The sequence below is a fragment of the Nematostella vectensis genome, chromosome 8 (genome assembly GCF_932526225.1).
Source record: "Nematostella vectensis chromosome 8, jaNemVect1.1, whole genome shotgun sequence".
NCBI lineage: Eukaryota > Metazoa > Cnidaria > Anthozoa > Actiniaria > Edwardsiidae > Nematostella > Nematostella vectensis.
In genome coordinates, this window is record NC_064041.1 from 10,618,975 (window position 1) to 10,644,086 (window position 25,112).

A 25,112-nucleotide genomic window follows, 5' to 3' on the forward strand; every position below is an offset into this window, starting at 1 on the left:
AGTAGAGAAGGGCTGTACAGTCATAGAGAAATGTAAGAAGTGACCCACTTTTTAGCGGTCGAGGGTGGGGGATAAATGCATAGCCTTAGGTATCATATGACAAATAAATATTTGACGATTTTAAGTAGAGAAGGGCTGTACAGTCATAGAGAAATGTAAGAAGTGACCCACTTTTTGGCGGTCGAGGGTGGGGGATATAGTCTTAGGTATCATATGACAAATATATATTTGACGATCTTGATGGCCCACTTTGTAGCCGTCAAGGAAGGGTTGCGCGCGCATCTTCTTACCACGTGTCTGTCACACCCTGCCACATCTGGTGAAAAATCGAGATTATTGTGTGTGTTCTTCAGGTGTTTGTTGAGTGATTGTGCACATGCTGGTGTTGCAAGTTTATTAATCCATACGATAAAAGAGGAGATAAACCAAAGCTTACAGGTAAGGAATTACACTGAGGAGTTATGCACAGACATTAGTAGCATAGGCAAAATGTCCATGTATTTTTCAGTAAAGTATTCTTCAGCTTATATCGCGCTGCTTCGCAAATTATTGTTTCGTGTCATGTCGAGTGTGAAAAGACCTACCTACAGTGGAATTCTTAATGTCAGCCGCCATTTTGTCTTCGTAGAAAAATACCAAGTGTGAAAAACCATCCATTTCTATCGGCTGATTTAGGAAAGCCAATGCGATATATATGATTGCATTTGTCAAATCAAGTATCAAATATTGTTTTAAGATGGTTATTTCGAGATTCTATCACATTCTGTGTCTCCCAATATGAAATGAAAACAATAACAAAGGAATGGCTGACAAGGGTTCTTTAGGCCTTTGTCAGCAACGCTAAACTGGCTTTATTTGACAGACCAGGGAGGGAGACAAGTGGTTCATGGGAAGTCAGCTGATCTCTCTGATGCAGACGGTTTACAAACTTCCCCCAGGGGCAGGGAGAGAGGCCGATCTTGTGCCCGAGACTGAAAGGTAGACAACACTTTAGTGCACTGCGTTGTACATTTCCCATCTTCCCCCAGGGGGGAAGGGGCGAGGGGACAGGCCGATCTTGTCCCCGAGACTGAAAGGTAGACAACACTTTTGTGCACTGCGTTGTACATTTCCCATCTTCCCCCAGGGGGGGAGGGGCGGGGGGACAGGGCGATCTTGTCCCCCGAGACTGAAAGGTAGACAATACTTTTGTGCACTGCGTTGTACATTTTCCATCTTCCCCCAGGGGGGAAGGGGCGGGGGGACAGGGCGATCTTGTCCCCAAGACTGAAAGGTAGACAACACTTTTGTGCACTGCGTTGTACATTTCCCATCTTCCCCCAGGGGGGAAGGGGCGGGGGGACAGGGCGATCTTGTCCCCGAGACTGGAGGTAGACAACACTTTTGTGCACTGCGTTGTACATTTCCCATCTTCCCCCAGGGGGGAAGGGGCGGGGGGACAGGGCGATCTTGTTCCTGGCACTGAAAGATGTTTGCTTTTGTTTTGGAACCAAATGCATTCGGTTATGAAATTATCCCATCATCACCAACAAATAAAGTTAGTGATAATGATAATCAATTAATAAATAAAAGTTAAGGTAGAAAATATAGTAAAATTTTCTTTCACTTAAAAAAATAAGTTCTGAAATTTTAACAATTACCAAGTTAATACAATGGCTGCTCCCTTATTAATTAAACACAGAGTTGTTTATCTTTGCCCAGGGTGATGTCAGCCTTGAACTGCCTGCGTTTTATTCTTCTTCGCGATAAAGACGACAGGGTAAGGTTTGATTGAGAGTGTGAATTATGACGAACAAAAACATCTCTCTTTTGTCTTACCCTAGAATTTGCTTTTCGTGGAGGTATTGGGCTAGAAGAGTCTGTAAAGGTTCCTTTTCATTATTTTTGGTTACATGGGAAACACTTTTCCAGATTGTTTTCGAGCCTGCCACCATTTTTTTTACTTTATCGTTGGTGCTTCGGGTGCTTGTTGGCAATGGCTTCGTCAATGTGTCGGATACACGTCGGTGCTTCGAATGCTCGTCAGTGTTTCGGGTGCCCGTCGATGCGAGAAACTGGGTTCCAGAGACAAATTCCATAATGGCTTCGTCAGTGTGTCGGGTACACGTCGGTGCTTCGAATGCTCTTAAGTGTTTCGGGTGCTCGTCGGTGCGAGAAGCTGGGTGCAAACCCCACAATGGCTTCGTCAATGTGTCGGGTACACATCGGTGCTTTCGATGCTCGTCAGTGCTTCGGGTACTCGTCGGTACGAGAACCTTTGCCACCCAGGGTGTAGGTTGTATTGCTGTATTGCTTTGTGTTTAGCGTATTATCCTTTGTCGTCTTTAGACATCAGTGTGGGCGAATCTCAAGATGATTCAGAAAGAGTTCTTGGAACCGCTTGGTGAGGCAGTCGACCACACCCGGATGAACTATCGCAAAGAACTACACGATAAAGAGCATAACAAAGGCTCTACAGGTGAAGTTCACAGCTGCTATGGGAGTTATAGCATTCATAGAAATACATAGCCCTAAGTATTGCAACAGAAACATCGGCAAAGCCGTCTAGCAGGCCACGTAGGATTAGGGGGGGACACAATACAGAAACTAAGAAAATATTGGGGCACAGCCACGCCTCTACTGGTCATTTCCTTATAATTTTTTGCCCCCCCCCCCCCCCCCCTCCCCGGCCCTGATAAGATAAATGCTGGTCAAGTTTCTTATAGTTAAATCCTACTCCTCAAAAAATACATAGCAAGGAAAGCTATGAGTAATTTAAATTAAGGTAATATCCTGTCGGCATTCGTTCGTCACGTATTCGGGCTCTCGGCGATGCGAAAACCTCTGAGACCTAAGGTGGCAATTATATTTACCTCCCCACAACTCTTTGCGACGCGCGCGTGAAACTGAGGCAAAGCGTCAAAATTGTAAACAAGGGCTAAGTTTGTTTTTATCCGCGTTATCACGCGCACGTCGCAAAGAGTTATGGGGTAGGTGAACTGGCCTGTTTTAGGTAACACTTCTATAATCGTGTTAATCGAGTAATGCCATTGTGAATACACTAGTTTTGGCTTACGATTTTCTTATACATTTACATCTTTGTTTAACACAATGTTAACAAACTCTGACTTGATTTTTAAAAATTTGGTCAGACTTTCAGTTTTACAAGGATCCAGTCTGCGTAGCTGGCGGTTTTGTTGAGTTCCACAGCAGTTTTTATCCGCGAATACGCGCAACCGTTTTTAAGTGTAAGGGGCGCCCGGAAAAAAACCCTTTTTTTCTTGCCGAGCTCTCTCGCGCGGCCATCAAGAAGCTAGGAAAACAAACTACGAACGATTTCCCGTATTCGCCGATAAAAAAAAATACTCTGAAAATCAACAAAACCGCCAGCTACGCAGACTAACAAGTATCTAAAAATCAAATCTATTTCGTGTTCTATATTATGGAATTACAAATTTCTTGTTTTTACATCTTTTTAGAGAGGACACGAGAAGACAGTGAAATTAACTTTTCTGTCAACACCCCGGATGGAGAGTCGATCAGTATGATGCCACGTGAGCAGCAGTGCGAGGTAACCATGGTAACACATCGCCTTATGACATGCGCGGTGTTATATTTCTTAGGGTGGTGATGGTACTATTCGCCATTCTGACGTTGCGGGGGAGTTGATTGCTTCGAACGATGCCAATGAGATCTTGCGATTTTAGCTAACGAAGATAGCAAACTTGCTTTAATTCAATATCATATCAACATGTTTATGACGCCATGTTGAATTGCGTCCCCTAAAATAGTCCCAGCATGCTGTTCGCTTATCGGCTCGACCCAATCCCCCGCGCAACGTAAGAGCGGCGTATACCACTCGGCTTTAAGGGATTTTTTCATTCTTCCTTCAATTTATTTAAAAAAAAAGATGGATAGTAATATATATTTTCTCCTAGGCACTTAAATCTGGATTACACGCTCTGGACATGATGGAATGCATTTTATCACACATCCGGGATATTACATCATCCAGGTGAAATCAACAATTTCCAGGAGTACCAGCTGAAAAAAAAAACGTTATCCAGGTGTCATCGGTTACTCATATTTTCAAGGCGTCATTGATGACTTCCAGTAGTACACCCTTGACGTCACTTTACACGGTGACATATAATGACCTCCAGTAGTATTTCCTGGACGTGACTTGACCTAATGATGACTCACGGTAGTACATCCAGGACATCAGAATATCAAGATGACATTGGTTACTTCCCTTTGTGCATACGAGAAACAATTTAATCCAAGTGTCATTAAAAGCCTCCTAGTCTATATGTGGGAAATCGCATTCTCAAGTTGACATTGAGGATTTACGGTATTAACCCGGGACATCCCTTATTACGCTGACAATGATGGCCCTCCTCTTTGTGGTATTGCGTTGTCGAAATGTATTTATTTTACGCATTTTTCACAAACTACAGTAAATAAAAACAAAAGACAATACAATACAGAAATAAAGAGAAATGGACTTAAAGAATGTCGATTACCCACTCTTGGTCATTGTTCATCATTGATAATACAGCGGTTAATTCGCAAGGAAACTTCAAAATAACGATCTGTGAGTCTGATATGTTATTGACGATATTTGATTGAAAATCAATTGGTTACTCACTTGAATTGGCCGATGGAAATGGATTATTTGTGTGACTCGCCATTGAGCGGGAGCATAAAAATGGCGGCGTGGTTAAGAGGGTGCAACGAAACACTGGGTCCGATGCGTGTTTCAGCCGTTAGGACAATTCAAATAACTTATTGATAGACATTACTACAACCATTCTGTGACATGCACATTTGAGTCCACGTACAGAGACGTCAAATGTCATATGTTGAAAGAAAATATCTTTGTCCTAAAACTGGTTTAAAGGGACATCTGAATTCTCTTTTTTTTTCTGTCATTTTTTAAAATTTTCATAGATTATTTTTGAGTACACCTTTAGTCCTAGAAAGATACATTTTAACAAAGCTTTTATACTATACAAAAATTCCTTCAATTGCTCTGCAAAAAGGCTACATTTATTCTGATTTATTTAAGAGATTGTCACTAGAGATTCTTGCCGGATTAACATTTAAATTTGCATTGGCGCTTATTTGTTATAAGATGGTTGACAAAAGAATATTTCGGCAAAGCAGTGCATGTTGTTTATTGTTTATTTAAAAGGCAAAGACATATGATGTTTTGCTCACTGGGATGTCTGATATTATAAAGAGAAACATTTTGGTGTAATTAGTAATGAGTGAGCGTTCTTCAAGCAATCACTGTTACTAAAATACGACAAGAGATTGGCAATTTGTAAAGCTATTAACATTTTATAAGGCTTCTACCACTATTACACATATGAAATAGCGGTAAGGTTGACACAACAGAGCACGGCTCCAACTCAAGTGTAACCTCGGTTAGTAAGCACTGTCACTGGGGGTGGTCACTGCCAGAGGGTTTATTGCGTCCCCAGTGTAGCTAATCACTTAGCTTTCAAATACGAAGTTCTTCTGTTATGGAATTCAGTACATGCAATACTCTTGGGGCACGTGTACCTAAGATTATGCAAATCTAGCGTATAAATTAAGTGTTGAATAAATATCTATAAAACAAAGTAGAACTCTGATTTGTGAGGCGGAAAACACAACATCTTCATAGGAATAGATACAGTACTGTCATTTAAGCGTCAAGATATTTCAGCCATGTCTTAGTCAAACGGCACGCCTTTACCAGTAAACAGTACATACACCTTTCCTTTTTTTTCTTAAATGTATTTTGATGTAGAATTTTCAAATAAAGTTTCTTTTAAAAAAAGCCGATGATTGGCTCTATTTTATAGCGAAAACCACAAAATAATGTCTTTCGCATTACGATTACCTGGTAAATTAACCTAATTTTCGAGTGAGCGTTCGCGTTTATGAGACACTACCAATAGTTACCCCCTAATGTTAGATATGAACTGCGGACAATTTTTTGTTAGTCAAAATTACAATTGTAGATTTATCTTCCTGTTCTTATTACCTTTACTTAAACCATTTTCTGGAAAAACACCTGTCTTAGTTTGCGCTTCTTTTTCAGCAGAACAAAAGGCAGGAACTTACTCATCTCAAATGGGATGTGATGCTTAGTCGTGCATTTCATCAACCACCCTGCAGTGGTTTCAGCTAATCTAAGGGTCAAAAAACTTGTTTCGACGAACCTTTAAGGAGAAGTTTGATAATTTTAACAAGTTTTCGAAAACGCTTTCGTTCTAAGAGTCGGTAAGTTGAAAACTGAAAATCTCATTTGTCCGTTTATTTTCTTGTAGTGCAGAACATAGGGCAGCACAATCGAAATTTTATTATACTGGCGTACAAACATAATATGCTGAAGTTTTGGGTTAGGCCCTAAACAATTGCAAGAAGCAATTTAAATGAAATAACAGCGACCTTACTTTCTTGTGTTTAGTTCACATTCCGTACTGACAGGCTCTTTGAATACCGTGTTTAGAGATGCTGTGATGCTTTTTGTCAACATTTTTTTTGTCATGTTCTTCAAGTTTGCCTTTCCAATCTGTTTTGTCCCAAATAGAAACAAGAGACCTATTTTCGTGTAAAATGTAATAATACATTTTAAAAGACATGATCTGCTCTCCATCTATCCACCTAAATTCGCCGATTTAATAAGCTACGTTTGTGCTGAATTTGTAAAATGCAATTCTCACCTAAAACCGTTTAAACAATACGTTGGCTCTATGCTTCCTAGTAAGATGTTTTTTTCTCACTTCAAGGTATTTGCCCAGGCTAAAAAGGAGTTTTATTTTAATATCTTCAACATAGTTCTAATAAAGTTGTGTTTTTTTTTCAAAGAAAGATTAAAAATCTATAAGAGCTGCTGCATCAAAAATATGCAGAGAAAATGTCATGATTGACAGCTTGAATTATGTCCGAATCCCTTATTTTTTTTTTCTTTATTTTTTCATTTAAAGGCGATTGGAGACAAAGAAAGTAACAAAAACTAGTGGAAATGAGTCAGTAGTGAAAGTGGATAATATCTGGGGCAGTGCATCGTAAAAGCATAGCTTCTAAATATTTGATGTATTTTTTTATTTTCTAAAAGCGTTTCATTAATGCAGAATAGGAAATATTAAATATAAATCATATAAGTCATCCTTGGAAGAATTATTACAACTAGAACATTATTTTAAAGCAAACATAATGCAACGAAACAAGAACATTTCAGATAGTGCGACGCGCGCTACCGTGGCCACAAATACATAGCCAATTAGCCAGCGAGAATCGAAGTTTTAATTGACACATATTTATTTCGCCCAACTAGGAGGATTGTGTTATGTGCACTTTATTCAGCATTTCCTGCACGCGCTGGTTGACTAGTGATGCTCTTGTCAATCAGATTCAACGTTTCTTGCATCCTCATTGTCTCATTGATTTTTTTCTAACAAAAATGGCCACGATAGCGCGCGTCGCGCTGTTTTTTTTTTCTTTTTTTTTTCTAATTAAAAAAAGCACGACATAGCTTGGGTACTCCTAGTGTTACCACTTATACCCAGTATTAGTTTTAATTGAACACCGCTTTTCGCATGGTCCTGGAGAATAGCTGAGAAGAATCCAAGCGTATTTTCAATACCATCGCACAACATTCATGAAAAGCATTTGTTTTCCGCAAACAAAAAAAAGTATTGAGGGTAATTGTTTAAATATTGCTGTCTGTCAATGATATGCTTTTTTATGTCCAGAGCTGTATTAGGCCTCAAAGAAGGGGGGGGGGGGGGGTGGGGCGATACAAACATTAAGGAAATATGAGGTGTAAACCCACTTCTGCTCATATCCTTATTATATTCTTAAATATTGTGGGGGGGGGGGGGGGGCGTGAATTTCATATTGGTCATATAAATATGAAAACATTATCGTATACATTATTTAATTCGTCAATTGTTTTGTCGTACATGAAACCCTGCACTTTTACAAAAATATTCCATCAATCGGCCGACCTGCAAAATGAGCATTTTCATTTAATGTTACAAAAGCCGAAACAAAACAGATCACTCAAACTGTGTCTTCACCAAACCGAAACAAAACTACTTCAGCTGTGTTCCTAATGAGCCGGAAAATAACGACTTACTTCAGCTGTTCTCTCAACTAACCGAAAAACATAAGCAAATGGTAATAACTGTACCTGAACACAGGCGATAGTAGGTAATCAGGTACTAAAGGCGGTGGATTGGCAATATTAGGAAATTCGAATCTTTTCAATCGAATAAAATCGAATAAAATTTTAAGTTAAAATAACTAATCGTAATGCTGGCTTAACTAATATTTCCGCTTAGTAATAGTCTATTTTTGCATCTATTATGATTACCGATCGATCGAATCGAAACACTTTGTTCGATGGTCGAACCAATGGCAACGTTTAAAATTCGATTGGGTTTTGTTCGAATTCGTTGATTAGTCCAGGTACACGTTTTTCTTCCATTTCTACCTTGAAACAAAAACTACAGCACAATATTTCCCCTTCCCCTTTCCCCGAATTCGTTGTTGTTATCTAAATTGAAAACACAATGGTGCTTATTCTTATCTAGTTCGTCAACATTTCATTTGTCTCTGTTTGCACGTTTTCTAGAAACTCGGCACAGGATTGCACTATCGCAAAGTTTTGTCTTGAATGGCCTAATCAAACATTCCACGATAACTTTCCTCTATTCCAATAACACTTTGCTTTTTCCTTAGGTGTAGGAAATAATCATGTCTGGACTACCCATAGTATCCAGCACCGTTATCTATCTGTCCGGGATCATGGCCATCGTGCTGTCTGTCTCCACGACCATCATCAACACGAGTCTTCTTTTTGTCATTGTAAAGGACCCGCTCAAGTGCCTTCGAAAGCCGTCCACTGGTTTTATCACCTCCCTCGCTTTAACAAACCTCGCGTTTGGACTCGTGACTGATACGACATACGCCATGGCGCTATTTGAAGGCCTTGGCTCGGGCTACGTGAACATGGATCTCAAAACCATTCAAACGGCTTCGGGATTCTTCACATTTACAAGCGTCGTGGTCGTTATCGTCGCATTGACCGTGGAATGCCTTCTGGGCACACTTTTCCCCATTTTTCATCGCAATTGCATCACGTTTAAATCGTCGATTTTGGTGTCGTGCGGTGTTTGGGCATACGCCCTTCTATTCACCATGATGCAATTTGCGGATATCAACTTTGAAGTCTACGAGTTGTTGGACACACATCTTCACCACACCGTGCCATTTGGTGCAATACTGCTGTGCTATCTGTTCATCTATCGCGGACTCAGGAAGCGAACGCGCGCATGCGCTCCAAAGAACGCGTCGAATCAGCAGACCGAGGCAGGAGAACTGAAATTCCATAAGCAACTGTTACTGACTGTGATTCTGGTCGGTTTGTTATTGTTCCTAACCTTAGTTCCATTCCAGGTGACTCTCACAATGATGAAGCGGTGTTTAACGTGTGATATCAACAAACTTTATGCTTCTTTTTTGGTTTCATTGAATTTTATGTACACAAATCCTGCTTTGAATACTCTGCTTTACGCCTGGCGTACAAGACCTTTTAGGAGGTCGTTCAGAGCGATGTTTTGCAGGGGTCGGGATCTTGATTTACGACACTCGAAGCTCATGGCCTCTCAGCGGAGCACTTCCGGTGGAGGATTTAGCAAGCCGGGAAAAACTGGGAACGAGCATTGAGGTTTTTGGTAGGGGTGGGGGCTGACTAAGGGCTTAACTCACCCTTAGCATAGAGTAACCAACAGCCCAAATGCAACACGAAAGCACACAGATTCCAACGGATAAATCACAGATTTCGTTTATAGTAATTCACAGCAGAGCGTTGCAGTGTGCGTTTTGAAATCGGTTTTACTAATGGGAAGAGATTCTATAAGTACTCATCAATATCAGCATGTTTTTAATAAATTTCATGTAATCACTATTAGTGTATAAAGGAAAAAGGGCAAAACCCAATATATCAACAACAGGGGAAATGTCGATGTTATTTATATGTAATCGCTTTAAATATTGTGCATACCATAAAATAACTTATATGTGTCAAATGGTTATAATATATTTATGGTAACTGGTCAACCAGAAAAAGAGAAGAAATTCGGTTGAGAGCAAAGCCCAATAAGCGAAAAAACATTTATGCTTGAGAAACATTATGTAATCACTTTAAGTTGTGTACATTCGAAATCAAACTTATTTGTATTAAATGTTTGAAACATATTTCATGTTGTCATTTTTTAAATTCCTCTTTTCATTCCCGCCTTGTGTACGAATTTGACCATCTTGTAAATCCTATGTTAAATTGTGTCTTGTTGCCTTTTGCTCGACTGTCAGCTTTATATTTGTTTTCATGGTCTTTTTCCCCTATCCAGCCGTCCCTATGTCAGAAATTTGTTTCGTTACTATTCCTTTGAACTTGAAGAGGATCTAGTATTCGTCGAAAGAGAGGGCGTGGCACTTGGGCAGCTTTTTCCCCTTCAATAATATTGAAGCCAAAATATTTCAATCCGCAATGCAACTGTACAACTTTAAATCTGTCTTTATGTCCTTTTTTTATTCCCTAGTCTTGTCGGTCCTCAATATTTGTCAATAACTCTATCTTTATTTGACTGTTGGCTTTAGTCTGTTTTGCCCAAACTTTCCAGTCATCCCATGCCAGGATTGTCTCTGTTGTTGTCTTCCCATGTCATAACTGCGTCTGCGGTTGTCGTCCTATGTCATTATTGTCTCTGTTGCTGTCTTCCCATGTCATTATTGTCTCTGTTGTTGTCTTCCCATGTCATAACTGCGTCTGCGGTTGTCGTACTATGTCATTATTGTCTCTGTTGTTGTCTTCCCATGTCATAACTGCGTCTGCGGTTGTCGTCTTATGTCATAACTGTGTCCGTTGCTGTCGTTCTATGCCATAACTGTCTGTTGCTGTCGTTCCATGTCATAACTGTGTTTGTTGTTGTCGTCCTATGTCACAACTGTGTCTGTTTTTTGTCGTCCTATGTCAAAATTGTGTCTCTGTTATCTTCGTTTTGCTAGGGGTGAATGCAGCATTACTTCGCCCCTGTTCTTTGTGAAGCGACCTGGAATGCGCATCGGAGCTGAACTTCTGCGCGTACAGCTTCCACACGCGACGGGTGAATACAAAAGACACCGCAATGAAAACGCCTTGAGCTGTCGTGAAAATCACAAACGGGAACATGAGATACTCGGAGATAAACGCGGCGAGAATGCCAAAGACCCACGCGAAACCCATCAGGGACGCAATCTTGGCGTACACGGCGATGTCACGCTTTTGGTCACCCTCGTTAACAGCTGCACGTGACTGTTGCTTGGCAACGCGGATGGCTTTGACTGTCAAAACGAAGAATACTGCGTTCCATACCAGGGCCAGCGAAACAGGAATGACAAAGATGTAGAGATTAGCATCACCATTGTTGATCCAGCATCCTTTGCTGCCGCCATATCGTATAGCAAAAGCCCCTGATTGGTCCAGTGCTGTGAGAATGATAACCAGAACAAATACCGAGAGATAGCCAATGGCGAGACGCTTCATGATTCGCTGACGCTGTTTTGCTTTGTCTGATCTCATCGCTGATTGGCCACTAAACGAAAAAGCCCGCCATGTGTCAAATGCTATGATCAACATCCATGAAAACGAGGCAAGGAATGCATAGTGGAGAACAATGGCGATGAAAACGCAACCAGCCTTAGAACCGGTTTGACCGGATCCGACCAGAAACAGGAATTGTGCCAACAGAATCGAGATAGACAAGTTTAACAGGTTTACACCGGGTGCCGTACGTAGCTCACTAAACAAGGAATATGTCACTACCACAACCAACAGACAAGCCACTGACAGTATCAGTCCAACATAGGTCAGCACCGTCAATGCTAGTTTAACATTAGAGGACCCTCCTATTTCTATCCGTTGTTTCTTAGTATAAGACTTGTCTGTGAAGTTACTACAAATAGTAGCAGTCTTATTTTCATTGACGGTATACTGATCAAATTGGTATACTCTCCGTGTGGCATTATGGAACAAAGACTTGTTGGAAAGTATAACATATTCATAGCTTTCTATGAAAATGTAACTTCCGGTGCAATTGTCAGAAGTAGCCAGTCTCTTCCGGCAGACCACAACAGTTCCTACAGGGACTTTGTGTGAAATACCCGATTTCTCGGATGTTTCATTCGAGTAGAAGTCTTTCTTGTTAAAGGTGTCTCCAGTCTTGTTAACGTACACCTCCCCCGTTGGCGTAACAGTGTATTCCCCAGGGGGGTAGTGTTCAACGTTAACGCAGCTGAGTCGTCTGACGGTGGCTTTGAGAATTGTGAAAGTCTCATTGTCTATAAGCCATTCGATTGGCTCCTTGAATTGAACCAGATCGTCGAAGGTCCGTGACATGGAGCGTTTTCGCCTCTTTGCTGTTGAATTATCTTCCACTGTCACATCAAATACAAAAATATTGACATCGATATCACGAATAATCTCACGCGCGAGATTGCCTATGGTTGTCACATTCAGGCCAAAGGTTTCAGCTAAACTCCCAATGATGAGAACATGAGAAAGAAAAGAAATTGGCACGCTATTCTTGGATAATCGCGTAACCCATAATGCAACGCGAAACTCGTCAAAGCGCGAGGAGCCTGGTATCGAATCCGGCACGAACGCGGCCTTTCGACACATCTCCAAATAAGGATCGTAAACTTCGTCTATGTCACATTCAATTTTCACTTTTTGAAACTTGGGATTTGGGTCCTGGTCGTCTCCGATGTTCATGACGATAGAGAAGGGTTTACTGGGCCCTGTCATAGTGTCACCTCTAGGCAACGGTCCGCAGAGGAGTGGGGGGCTATTTGTATCGACCATTTCGCACGCAGCGCAGTAGATATTTCTGTAATTGACTCGGTCGTGCCACACGACGCTAAGAGGGAAGACGTGGAAGAGGTCACGGTACTCTGAGAACTTGTTCTCACAAGGGTTCTTGATGTCGTAGCATCGTCGTCTCGGTTGAGAATCAGTTGGTTTCCAAGTCACATATGAGCAATACTCCAATAGAAACTTTATGGTTTCTGTTCTTGAGAAGCCTTCCGGTGGTGAGAGTTCACAATTCATGTCCAAACCGTAGAACCTCATGTCGCTTGTCTTGACGCCGTGACATGCGGCGCAATGCCTGTTCTTGAACGTCTTCCCTTCGGCGGTGGTCACAGGGATAACGCTGTCGTAATTCTGGGACGTCATTTTTTCATTTGACATGCATTTCTGCGAGACGCTTTTCTCGGTCGAGTTCCATGGACACACTGTGATCATCCAGATATCATAGACTCGAAAGTTGCTCACACACTCGTACCATTGGAGGGGGGGAAACAGAGGTCTACCACGCGCTACCTCGGGGCAAAAAGTGTCGAAGTCTGCGCAGCAGTCTTTGAAAGACGTGCAATATGGATCACAACGGCATTCGTTAAGCTCATCTTTTCTTCCGTAATCCATACCGGCTGTGCACCTTCCTCTGCAGGAATGAATCCCGGTGCAGTTGATGAATAAGGGTGGCGGTGGCGGTGGCGGTGCTGGTGTTGTTTGGGGTTGCGATGTCACCGTTGCTGACTGGTTTGCCGTCATCGGTGTTGAAGTCCTGTTCACATTTGCGCCGCTTCTTAGTCCTCTGCGGTGTCTTGCCAACTCGCGGTCACACTCAGACGTCACTTTATCCCTCAGACGTCTCTCCTTCAAGTACAATCGGGATTCAACCAAACTTATCGACCGTACATTAGGACCTGAGGGCATCTTGTTGAATCTTTCCATATTAATCTGGTCAGTTCTGGCGATTTTGGCTTTCTTATACCAGTCTTTTTCAACCTTGCTTCTTCTTTCACCGTTCATGGCTTCTTTAAAATTCCTGCGCCATTGCCTTTGAGAGCTTTCTAAACGTTTTCCATCTCTACCGTTCCTTTTTTCGACGTTGTCAATGGAGTGCTCAGCAATCTTCTCGATTTCACCGTCTTCATCCATCGATCCATTTCCCGGGATGGCTACCAAACAAACCAATACAAAGCTTAAGGCAATTATTGCCGATTTAGTCATTTCGTGCACAGTTTCGATTGACTCTTTTTCTTCTCGAGTGGCTAGCGATAACGAAAGCTTTTACTTTTACCATGCAGGACACTTCTAATTAAAACGGTGAGAATTTGAACAGCGCTTTCGCTCTTAACTGTTTCATATGCAAATTCGTGTCGACTATACTAATAACTAAAAATTTTTTCGCACGTTTTGTTACATATCAGCAGAGAAAACCGTGTTGACAATAACTTTATGATAGATAATAAATTACAATATCTATATCTTATTTTGAGTGTCGTTGGGATAAGAAAATTATATCCGTTTTTGCCGATGGCCTTTTGCAGCTTTAAGAAAGTACCTGCCCTGAAAAGGACATGAAATATTGATGAAAGTGCCTAATTTATTATCACTTCCTAAAGATCTTTGTGTTCTAAAAGTATATGTTGGAGTTTAATTATGGTTTGTTTACCCCTTAAGTTCCGGCTGTGGCAATTGCCTTCCAGTATTATAAAGCCAAACGGGAAATTATATTATTTCCCGTTTGGCTTAAACAAGAATAATGAAATATTAAAGTGATCTTGATAGGCCTTGATAATCTTGAGATCCGTCATTAAAAATGGTGTTCGAAACTGTCATAACTACTTCACAATTTCCACAAAGGAGTGATTATTATGTGGTCTATGTTTTGAAGGGATAAAACACTGTCTTGGAGAGTCTAGCATGTGAAATGGCGTATTGTTTTCTTATAATTTGATAATTTTATTCTCGCTTGAGACTTGAATCGTATTGTCATACTTTTTTCTATTCAAGGCTTAGCAGTAGACTTGATAGAATCTTGTAAAGATTAATAAGGAATCTATTGAAAACACTATTACATGTGATTTAAACTCCAAAAAGTAACCCGAAGATTAAAAAAAAACATTTTTGCCATAGGACGCCAAACAAAAATATAATGGCCGCATGATTTGCATAGCTGTTCATGATATTGAAAAAGACAAGAATCGGCTTTAGGGATAGCAAGTGGACCTGTTGAGCCCGCGGTTCGGCAGTGTTATTGTGTTGATTCCCTGCTAGCTCGACATCACGGTGATCCTGGGTCATAAAACTTCTTGGTCCCTAGTTCGGTTCTAAACAGTTCCTAATGGCAGGGGGTGGGAAGGGCAATTTTCAATAACAAAAATCAAACATACACATTATCAGGTTTCCAAATAAGTCACCCCCACCCCCCACCCCCTGAACTTGATTAGGAACTGAGGAATTAGGATTCAGGATCACAGCGGTTAGCTCGACCAATTACTTATTACTTAGGGCATTATCGCATAAGTCATTTTTGTCGCTTTTTTTTATCGTCCTAGGACTGTGTTAGTCGGTAATTCCCATTCTTAAACTTGCTGGGATTCATGTTTACTACGTTTTGGCCGCCATCTTGATAAAGAGGCGTAGACTCTAAGCTTTTTAGAATATCACAGGTCTCCCGCGCGATCGCCCCAGGCTCTGATTGCTCTGATCGCCCCAGCCATTTGTCTCAGTAGTTGATGGTCGCCTCGTGACAGATGTGGATTAAACTAAAGTTTAGAGAGAGAAAGCATTCCATTAGCCCTCAATAAGTCGAACCCTAGACTACTGTGGCGTTGAAGAAGGAGCTTCCCTTCCCTCGATAAGTCGAACCCTAGACTACTGTGCAATTGATGGAGCTTTCCTTTCCCTCAATAAGTCGAACCCTAGACTGCTGTGGAGTTGATGAAGGAGGTCCCTTCCCCTTGGTAAGACGAACCCTAGACTGCTGTAAAGTTGATGAAGGAGGTCCCTTTCCCTCGATAAGTCGAACCCTAGACTGCTGTAGAGTTGATGAAGAAGGTTCTCTCCCCTCGATAAGTCGAACCCTAGACTGCTGTTGAGATTATGGAGGCGGATCTTCTCCCTCGATAAGTCGAACCCTAGACTGCTGTTGAGATTATGGAGGCGGATCTTCTCCCTCGATAAGTCGAACCCTAGACTGCTGTTGAGATTATGGAGGCGGATCTTCTCCCTCGATAAGTCGAACCCTAGACTGCGGTAGAGTTGATGAAGGAGGTTCCCTCCCCTCGATAAGTCGAACCCTAGACTGCTGTTGAGATTGTGGAGGCGGATCTTCTCCCTCGATAAGTCGAACCCTAGACTGCGGTAGAATGAAAGTTATTAAAACAAAGATTGGGAAAACGATGCCAAGCATTTTGTTTGTCAAGATTTAAAGAAAATGTATGGAACTATGATAGGAATAGACACAATGGCGCGGGATTTTTTTGCATAGCAACGGTGACGTCAGAACCTACGTCTGCCTTAGTAATCAATGATAAAAAAAGCACAGAATAAGGTCAATGTCGAAAGGGGCGATGGGAGCGAGGAAGAAAATCTGACAAAAGCGTAAGGAGAAGGGGAAGATACGAAAGGAGAAGTAGAGTGCATGAGAATTATCAGAGGAGAGAAAGCACAAGATTCAAAATTTCTAAAAGCACTTAGAGGGAAAATTTAAAAATAATATACAATAATAATGATGGTGGTGATGGTGATGGTGATGGTGATGGTGATGGTGATGGTGATGGTGATGGTGATGGTGATGGTGATGGTGATGGTGATGGTGATGGTGATGGTGATGGTGATGGTGATTTTGCATTTATCAAGTTTTCTAGGAATCTAGGAATTTTTAAAAGTAATAAATGTGATTTCAGGGAAGGCCCTGGCGCTGGTCAACAAGGAGAAAGGGGCACTGAGCGGGTATTCAAGGGGAGGGCGCGCTAAGCGTGGCCGAAATAGGAGAGAGTGCGCCGAGCAAGAGCGTAATCAAGGAGAAGGGATTTTGAGCAATGTACCCAGGACTTGCCGAAGAGTGGTGCGCAGGTATAGATTTTTTTGTGAAAATGTGTGAATCTGGTGATTATTGAATAAGGAAAGTTTTCGGGATGCGTTCGCCCTCTGCGCACCACCCTTATGAACTACGCGACTCAGGGGGAAGCTGACCGAAGTTGTAATCAAGAAGGGAGGGCGCTGAGAAGAGCTGTAACCGAGGATTGCAGGCGCGGACCCAGGATTGACTGAGGGGAGTGGGGGTGGGTAGGTTTGGGAGGGGGGGTTACGCAGTCAAAGGTATCATATGGAAAAAGCATAGTACTTGAAGATTTCTTAAAAGGAAAAGGGGAGATAGCATATGCTACAACGCCCTAATTTGAAATGATCCAGTGGCTCGGAGATGAGTTTACCGGGGTTAAATTCCGCCTCTTTAGGCAGTCTTAGCTCCAACCGGCACAAATGATAACAATGCATGTACCCTATTCAAACCACCGCATGTGTTCCACACATTTTTTGTTTGCTTTTGGAAGTAAATTTGTTTTAACAACTTCTAGTTGTTATAATCACGTGGAAAACGGAAGAGAGTTAGAAAATTAGGTCTCGGCGGTAGCCTTTCAACGAGGCGCAGGCGAGTGCCATCATTAATTTGCCACAGACACGTTCCGCGGAACCGCGCGCATTCCTAAACTGTCTGTCTATGATCAGGCAGAAATACGGATTTTCCTTTTCTAATGAGAATATCAAATTTCGTGGGAAACTCAGAGCGAATCGTGGACAGATTGGTGATTGTTCATTGATCGGCGACATAAAGCAACAACATAAAGCACAACATTCATGAAAAGCATTTGTTTTTAGCAAACAAAAAAAAGTATTGAGGGTAATTGTTTAAATATTGCTGTCTGTCGATGATATGCTTTTTTATGTCCAGAGCTGTATTAGGCCTCAAAGAAGGGGGGGGGGGGGGTGGCGATACAAACATTAAGAAAATATGAGGTGTAAACCCACTTCTGCTCATATCCTTATTATATTCTTAAATATTGTGGGGGGGGGGGGGATGGGGCGATACAAACATTAAGAAAATATGAGGTGTAAACCCACTTCTGCTCATATCCTTATTATATTCTTAAATATTGTGGTGGGGGGGGGATTTCATATTGGTCATATAAATATGAATACATTATCTTATACATTATTTAATTCGTCAAGTGTTTTTGTCGTACATGAAAGCCTGGTCTTTTACAAAAATATTCCATCAATCGGCCCACCTGCAAACTGAGCATTTTCATTTAATGTTTCAAAAGCCGAAACAAAACAGATCATTTAAACTGTGTCTTCACCAAACCGAAACAAAATTACTTCAGCTGTGTTCCTAATGAGCCGGAAAATAACGACTTACTTCAGCTGTTTTCTCAAATAACCGAAAAACATAAGCAAATGGTACCTGAACACAGGCGATAGTAGGTAATCAGGTACTAAAGGCGGTGGATTGGCAATATTAGGAAATTCGAATCTTTTCAATCGAATAAAACCGAATAAAATTTACGTTAAAATAACTAATCGTAATGCTGGCTTCACTAATATTTCCGCTTAGTAATAGTCTATTTTTGCATCTATTATGATTACCGATCGATCGAATCGAAACACTTTGTTGATGGTCGAAACAATGGCAACGTTTAAAATTCGATTGGGTTCCGTTCGGATTCGTTGATTAGTCCAGGTACACGTTTTTCTTCTATTTCTACCTTGAAACAAATACTACAACACAATATTTCCCCTTCCCCTTTCCCCGAATTCGTTGTTGTTATCTAAATTGAAAACACAATGGTGCTTATTCTTATCTAGCTCGTCAACATTTCATTTGTCTCTGTTTGCACGTTTTCTAGAAACTCGGCACAGGATTGCACTATCGCAAAGTTTTGTCTTGAATGACCTAATCAAACATTCCACGATAACTTTCCTCTATTCCATTAACACTTTGCTTTTTCCTCAGGTGTAGGAAATAATCATGTCCGGACTACCCATAGTATCCAGCACCGTTATCTATCTGTCCGGGATCATGGCAATCGTGCTGTCCGTCTCCACGACCATCATCAACACGAGTCTTCTTTTTGTCATTGTAAAGGACCCGCTCAAGTGCCTTCGAAAGCCGTCCACTGGTTTTATCACCTCCCTCGCTTTAACAAACCTCGCGTTCGGACTCGTGACTGATACGACATACGCCATGGCGCTATTTGAAGGCCTTGGCTCGGGCTACGTGAACATGGATCTCAAAACCATTCAAACGGCTTCGGGATTCTTCACATTTACAAGCGTCGTGGTCGTTATCGTCGCATTGACCGTGGAATGCCTTCTGGGCACACTTTTCCCCATTTTTCATCGCAATTGCATCACGTTTAAATCGTCGATTTTGGTGTCGTGCGGTGTTTGGGCATACGCCCTTCTATTCACCATGATGCAATTTGCGGATATCAACTTTGAAGTCTACGAGTTGTTGGACACACATCTTCACCACACCGTGCCATTTGGTGCAATACTGCTGTGCTATCTGTTCATCTATCGCGGACTCAGGAAGCGAACGCGCGCATGCGCTCCAAAGAACGCGTCGAATCAGCAGACCGAGGCAAGAGAACTGAAATTCCATAAGCAACTGTTACTGACTGTGATTCTGGTCGGTTTGTTATTGTTCCTAACGTTAGTTCCATTCCAGGTGACTCTCACAATGATGAAGCGCTGTTTAACGTGTGATATCAACAAACTTTATGCTTCTTTTTTGGTTTCATTGAATTTTATGTACACAAATCCTGCTTTGAATACTCTGCTTTACGCCTGGCGTACAAGACCTTTTAGGAGGTCGTTCAGAGCGATGTTTTGCAGGGGTCGGGATCTTGATTTACGACACTCGAAGCTCATGGCCTCTCAGCGGAGCACTTCCGGTGGAGGATTTAGCAAGCCGGGAAAAACTGGGAACGAGCATTGAGGTTTTTGGTAGGGGTGGGGGCTGACTAAGGGCTTAACTCACCCTTAGCATAGAGTAACCAACAGCCCAAATGCAACACGAAAGCACACAGATTCCAACGAATAAATCACAGATTTCGTTTATAGTAATTCACAGCAGAGCGTTGCAGTGTGCGTTTTGAAATCGGTTTTACTAATGTGAAGAGATTCTTTAAGTACTCATCAATATCAGCATGTTTTTAATAAATTTCATGTAATCACTATTAGTGTATAAAGGAAAAAGGGCAAAACCCAATATATCAACAACAGGGGAAATGTCGATGTTATTTATATGTAATCGCTTTAAATATTGAGCATACCATAAAATAACTTAAATGTGTCAAATGGTTATAATATATTTATGGTAACTGGTCAACCAGAAAAAGAGAAGAAATTCGGTTGAGAGCAAAGCCCAATAAGCGAAAAAACATTTATGCTTGAGAAACATTATGTAATCACTTTAAGTTGTGTACATTCGAAATCAAACTTATTTGTATTAAATGTTTGAAACATATTTCATGTTGTCATTTTTTAAATTCCTCTTTTCATTCCCGCCTTGTGTACGAATTTGACCATCTTGTAAATCCTATGTTAAATTGTGTCTTGTTGCCTTTTGCTCGACTGTCAGCTTTATATCTGTTTTCATGGTCTTTTTCCCCTATCCAGCCGTCCCTATGCCAGAAATGTGTTTCGTTACTATTTTTTTGAACTTGAAGAGGATCTAGTATTCGTCGAAAGAGAGGGCGTGGCACTTGGGCAGCTTTTTCCCCTTCAATAATATTGAAGCCAAAATATTTCAATCCGCAATGCAACTGTACAACTTTAAATCTGTCCTTTTTTTATTCCCTAGTCTTGTCGGTCCTCAATATTTGTCAATAACTCTATCTTTATTTGACTGTTGGCTTTAGTCTGTTTTTCCCAAACTTTCCAGTTATCCCATGTCAGGATTGTATCTGTTCTTGTCGTACTATGTCATTATTGTCTCTGTTGTTGTCTTCCCATGTCATAACTGCGTCTGCGGTTGTCGTCCTATGTCATAACTGCGTCTGCGGTTGTCGTACTATGTCATTATTGTCTCTGTTGTTGTCTTCCCATGTCATAACTGCGTCTGCGGTTGTCGTCCTATGTCATAACTGCGTCTGCGGTTGTCGTACTATGTCATTATTGTCTCTGTTGTTGTCTTCCCATGTCATAACTGCGTCTGCGGTTGTCGTGTTATGTCATAACTGTGTCCGTTGCTGTCGTTCTATGCCATAACTGTCTGTTGCTGTCGTTCCATGGCATAACTGTGTTTGTTGTTGTCGTCCTATGTCACAACTGTGTCTGTTTTTTTTGTCGTCCTATGACAAAATTGTGTCTCTTTTATCTTCGTTTTGCTAGAGATGAATGCAGCATTACTTCGCCCCTGTTCTTTGTGAAGCGACCTGGAATGCGCATCGGAGCTGAACTTCTGCGCGTACAGCTTCCACACGCGACGGGTGAACACAAAAGACACCGCAATGAAAACGCCTTGAGCTGTCGTGAAAATCACAAACGGGAACATGAGATACTCGGAGATAAACGCGGCGAGAATGCCAAAGACCCACGCGAAACCCATCAGGGACGCAATCTTGGCGTACACGGCGATGTCACGCTTTTGGTCACCCTCGTTAACAGCTGCACGTGACTGTTGCTTGGCAACGCGGATGGCTTTGACTGTCAAAACGAAGAATACTGCGTTCCATACCAGGGCCAGCGAAACAGGAATGACAAAGATGTAGAGATTAGCATCACCATTGTTGATCCAGCATCCTTTGCTGCCACCATATCGTATAGCAAAAGCCCCTGATTGGTCCAGTGCTGTGAGAATAATAACCAGAACAAATACCGAGAGATAGCCAATGGCGAGACGCTTCATGATTCGCTGACGCTGTTTTGCTTTGTCTGATCTCATCGCTGATTGGCCACTAAACGAAAAAGCCCGCCATGTGTCAAATGCTATGATCGACATCCATGAAAACGAGGCAAGGAATGCATAGTGGAAAACAATGGCGATGAAAACGCAACCAGCCTTAGAACCGGTTTGACCGGATCCGACCAGAAACAGGAATTGTGCCAACAGAATCGAGATAGACAAGTTTAACAGGTTTACACCGGGTGCCGTACGTAGCTCACTAAACAAGGAATATGTCACTACCACAACCAACAGACAAGCCACTGACAGTATCAGTCCAACATAGGTCAGCACCGTCAATGCTAGTTCAACATTGGAGGACCCTCCTATTTCTATCCGTTGTTTCTTAGTATAAGACTTGTCTGTGAAGTTACTACAAATAGTAGCAGTCTTATTTTCATTGACGGTATACTGATCAAATTGGTATACTCTCCGTGTGGCATTATGGAACAAAGACTTGTTGGAAAGTATAACATATTCATAGCTTTCTATGAAAATGTAACTTCCGGTGCAATTGTCAGAAGTAGCCAGTCTCTTCCGGCAGACCACAACAGTTCCTACAGGGACTTTGTGTGAAATACCCGATTTCTCGGATGTTTCATTCGAGTAGAAGTCTTTCTTGTTAAAGGTGTCTCCAGTCTTGTTAACGTACACCTCCCCCGTTGGCGTAACAGTGTATTCCCCAGGGGGGTAGTGTTCAACGTTAACACAGCTGAGTCGTCTGAAGGTGGCTTTGAGAACTGTGAAAATTTCATTGTCTATAAGCCATTCGATTGGCTCCTTGAATTGAACCAGATCGTCGAAGGTCCGTGACATGGAGCGTTTTCGCCTCTTCGCTGTTGAATTATCTTCCACTGTCACATCAAATACAAAAATATCGACATCGATATCACGAATAATCTCGCGCGCGAGATTGCCTATGGTTGTCACATTCAGGCTAAAGGTTTCAGCCAAACTCCCAATGATGAGAACCTGAGAAAGAAAAGAAATTGGCACGCTATTCTTGGATAATCGCGTAACCCATAATGCAACGCGAAACTCGTCAAAGCGCGAGGAGCCTGGTATCGAATCCGGCACGAACGCGGCCTTTCGACACATCTCCAAATAAGGATCGTAAACTTCGTCTATGTCACATTCAATTTTCACTTTTTGAAACTTGGGATTTGGGTCCTGGTCGTCTCCGATGTTCATGACGATAGAGAAGGGTTTACTGGGCCCTGTCATAGTGTCCCCTTTAGGCAACGGTCCGCAGAGGAGTGGGGGGCTATTTGTATCGACCATTTCGCACGCAGCGCAGTAGATATTTCTGTAATTTACTCGGTCGTGCCACACGACGCTAAGAGGGAAGACGTGGCAGAGGTCACGGTACTCTGAGAACATGTTCTCACAAGGGTTCTTGATGTCGTAGCATTGTCGTCTCGGTTGAGAATCAGTTGGTTTCCAAGTCACATATGAGCAATACTCCAATAGAAACTTTATGGTTTCTGTTCTTGAGAAGCCTTCCGGTGGTGAGAGTTCACAATTCATGTCCAAACCGTAGAACCTCATGTCGCTTGTCTTGACGCCGTGACATGCGGCGCAATGCCTGTTCTTGAACGTCTTCCCTTCGGCGGTGGTTACAGGGATAACGCTGTCGTAATTCTGGGACGTCATTTTTTCATTTGACTTGCATTTCTGGGAGACGCTTTCCTCGGTCGAGTTCCATGGACACACTGTGATCATCCAGATATCATAGACTCGAAAGTTGCTCACACACTCGTATAATTGTAGGGGGAGCAGAGGCCTACCCTGGGCTACCTCGGGGCAAAAAGTGTCGAAGTCTGCGCAGCAGTCTTTGAAAAACGTGCAATATGGATCACAACGGCATTCGTTAAGCTCATCTTTCCTTCCGTAATCCATACCGGCTGTGCACCTTCCTCTGCAGGAATGAATCCCGGTGCAGTTGATGAATAAGGGTGGCGGTGGCGGTGCTGGTGTTGTTTGGGGTTGCGATGTCACCGTTGCTGACTGGTTTGCCGTCATCGGTGTTGAAGTCGTGTTCACATTTGCGCCGCTTCTTAGTCCTCTGCGGTGTCTTTCCAACTCGCGGTCACACTCAGACGTCACTTTATCCCTCAGACGTCTCTCCTTCAAGTACAATCGGGGTTCAACCAAACTTATCGACCGTGCAACAGGACCTGAGAGCATCTTGTTGAATCTTTTCATATTAATTTGGTCAGTTCTGGCGATTTTGGCTCTATTATACCAGTCTTTTTCAACCTTGCTTCTTCTTTCACCGTTCATGGCTTCTCTAAAATTCCTGCGCCATTGCCTTTGAGAGCTTTCTAAACGTTTTCTATCTCTACCGTTCCTTTTTTCGACGTTGTCAATGGATTGCTCAATAATCTTCTCGATTTCACCGTCTTCATCCATCGATCCATTTCCCGGGATGGCTACCAAACAAACCAATACAAAGCTTAAGGCAATTATTGCCGATTTAGTCATTTCGTGCACAGTTTCGATGGACTCTTTTTCTTCTCGAGTGGCTTTTACTTTTACCATGCAGGACACTTCTAATTAAAACGGTGAGAATTTGAACAGCGCTTTCGCTCTTAACTGTTTCATATGCAAATTCATGTCGACTATACTAATAACTAAAATTTTTTTCGCACGTTTTGTTACAGATCAGCAGAGAAAACCGTGTTGACAATAACTTTATGATAGATAATAAATTACAATATCTATATCTTATTTTGAGTGTCGTTGGGATAAGAAAATTATATCCGTTTTTGCCGATGGCCTTTTGCAGCTTTAAGAAAGTACCTGCTCTAATAAGGACGTGAAATATTGATGAAAGTGCCTAATTTATTATCACTTCCTAAAGATCTTTGTGTTCTAAAAGTATATGTTGGAGTTTAACTATGGTTTGTTTACCCCTTAAGTTCCGGCTGTGGCAATTGCCTTCCAGTATTATAAAGCCAAACGGGAAATTATATTATTTCCCGTTTGGCTTAAACAAGAATAATGAAATATTAAAGTGATCTTGATAGGCCTTGATAATCTTAAGATCCGTCATTAAAAATGGTGTTCGAAACTGTCATAACTACTTCACAATTTCCACAAAGGGGTGATTATTATGTGGTCTATGTTTTGAAGGGATAAAACACTGTCTTGTAGAGTCTAGCATGTGAAATGACGTATTGTTTTCTTATAATTTGATAATTTTATTTTCGCTTGAGACTTGAATCGTATTGTCATACTTTTTTCTCTTCAAGGCTTAGCAGTAGACTTGATAGAATCTTGTAAAGATTA

The 25,112-nt window shown here is 41.8% G+C and overlaps 4 protein-coding genes across 5 annotated transcripts in view; 2 read left to right on the plus strand and 2 right to left on the minus strand.

Moving 5' to 3' along the window:
- Positions 1–9,314, plus strand: part of LOC5502113 (glomulin) — a 30,923-nt gene extending 21,609 nt beyond the window's left edge. The window contains exons 15-21 of one of the 2 annotated variants that reach the window (XM_048731134.1): positions 354–438; positions 863–978; positions 1,702–1,759; positions 2,329–2,458; positions 3,459–3,550; positions 3,918–3,994; positions 8,719–9,314. In XM_048731134.1, the coding sequence (XP_048587091.1) occupies positions 354–438; positions 863–978; positions 1,702–1,759; positions 2,329–2,458; positions 3,459–3,550; positions 3,918–3,994; positions 8,719–8,731 (571 nt within the window). In that variant the 3' untranslated portion in view covers positions 8,732–9,314. Of the gene's footprint in view, positions 1–353; positions 439–862; positions 979–1,701; positions 1,760–2,328; positions 2,459–3,458; positions 3,551–3,917; positions 4,026–8,718 lie in introns of those variants that run through there. The other variant, XM_048731135.1, reaches the window with a different exon arrangement.
- LOC116609590 (cannabinoid receptor 1-like) lies at positions 8,734–9,705 on the plus strand. Its single transcript, XM_048731861.1, has one exon. It carries the CDS (start codon positions 8,734–8,736, stop codon positions 9,703–9,705), a length of 972 nt encoding a protein of 323 aa, XP_048587818.1.
- A 200-nt stretch (positions 9,706–9,905) lies between these two features.
- LOC125570122 lies at positions 9,906–14,624 on the minus strand. The gene has a single exon (XM_048731133.1). The coding sequence runs from the start codon at positions 14,090–14,092 to the stop codon at positions 11,012–11,014; it is 3,081 nt and encodes a 1,026-aa protein (XP_048587090.1). The 5' UTR covers positions 14,093–14,624; the 3' UTR covers positions 9,906–11,011.
- Positions 14,625–18,071: 3,447 nt separating this feature from the next.
- LOC116609589 lies at positions 18,072–24,817 on the minus strand. Its single transcript, XM_032370382.2, has one exon. It carries the CDS (start codon positions 24,360–24,362, stop codon positions 21,195–21,197), a length of 3,168 nt encoding a protein of 1,055 aa, XP_032226273.2. The 5' UTR covers positions 24,363–24,817; the 3' UTR covers positions 18,072–21,194.
- Positions 24,818–25,112: the final 295 nt, after the last annotated feature.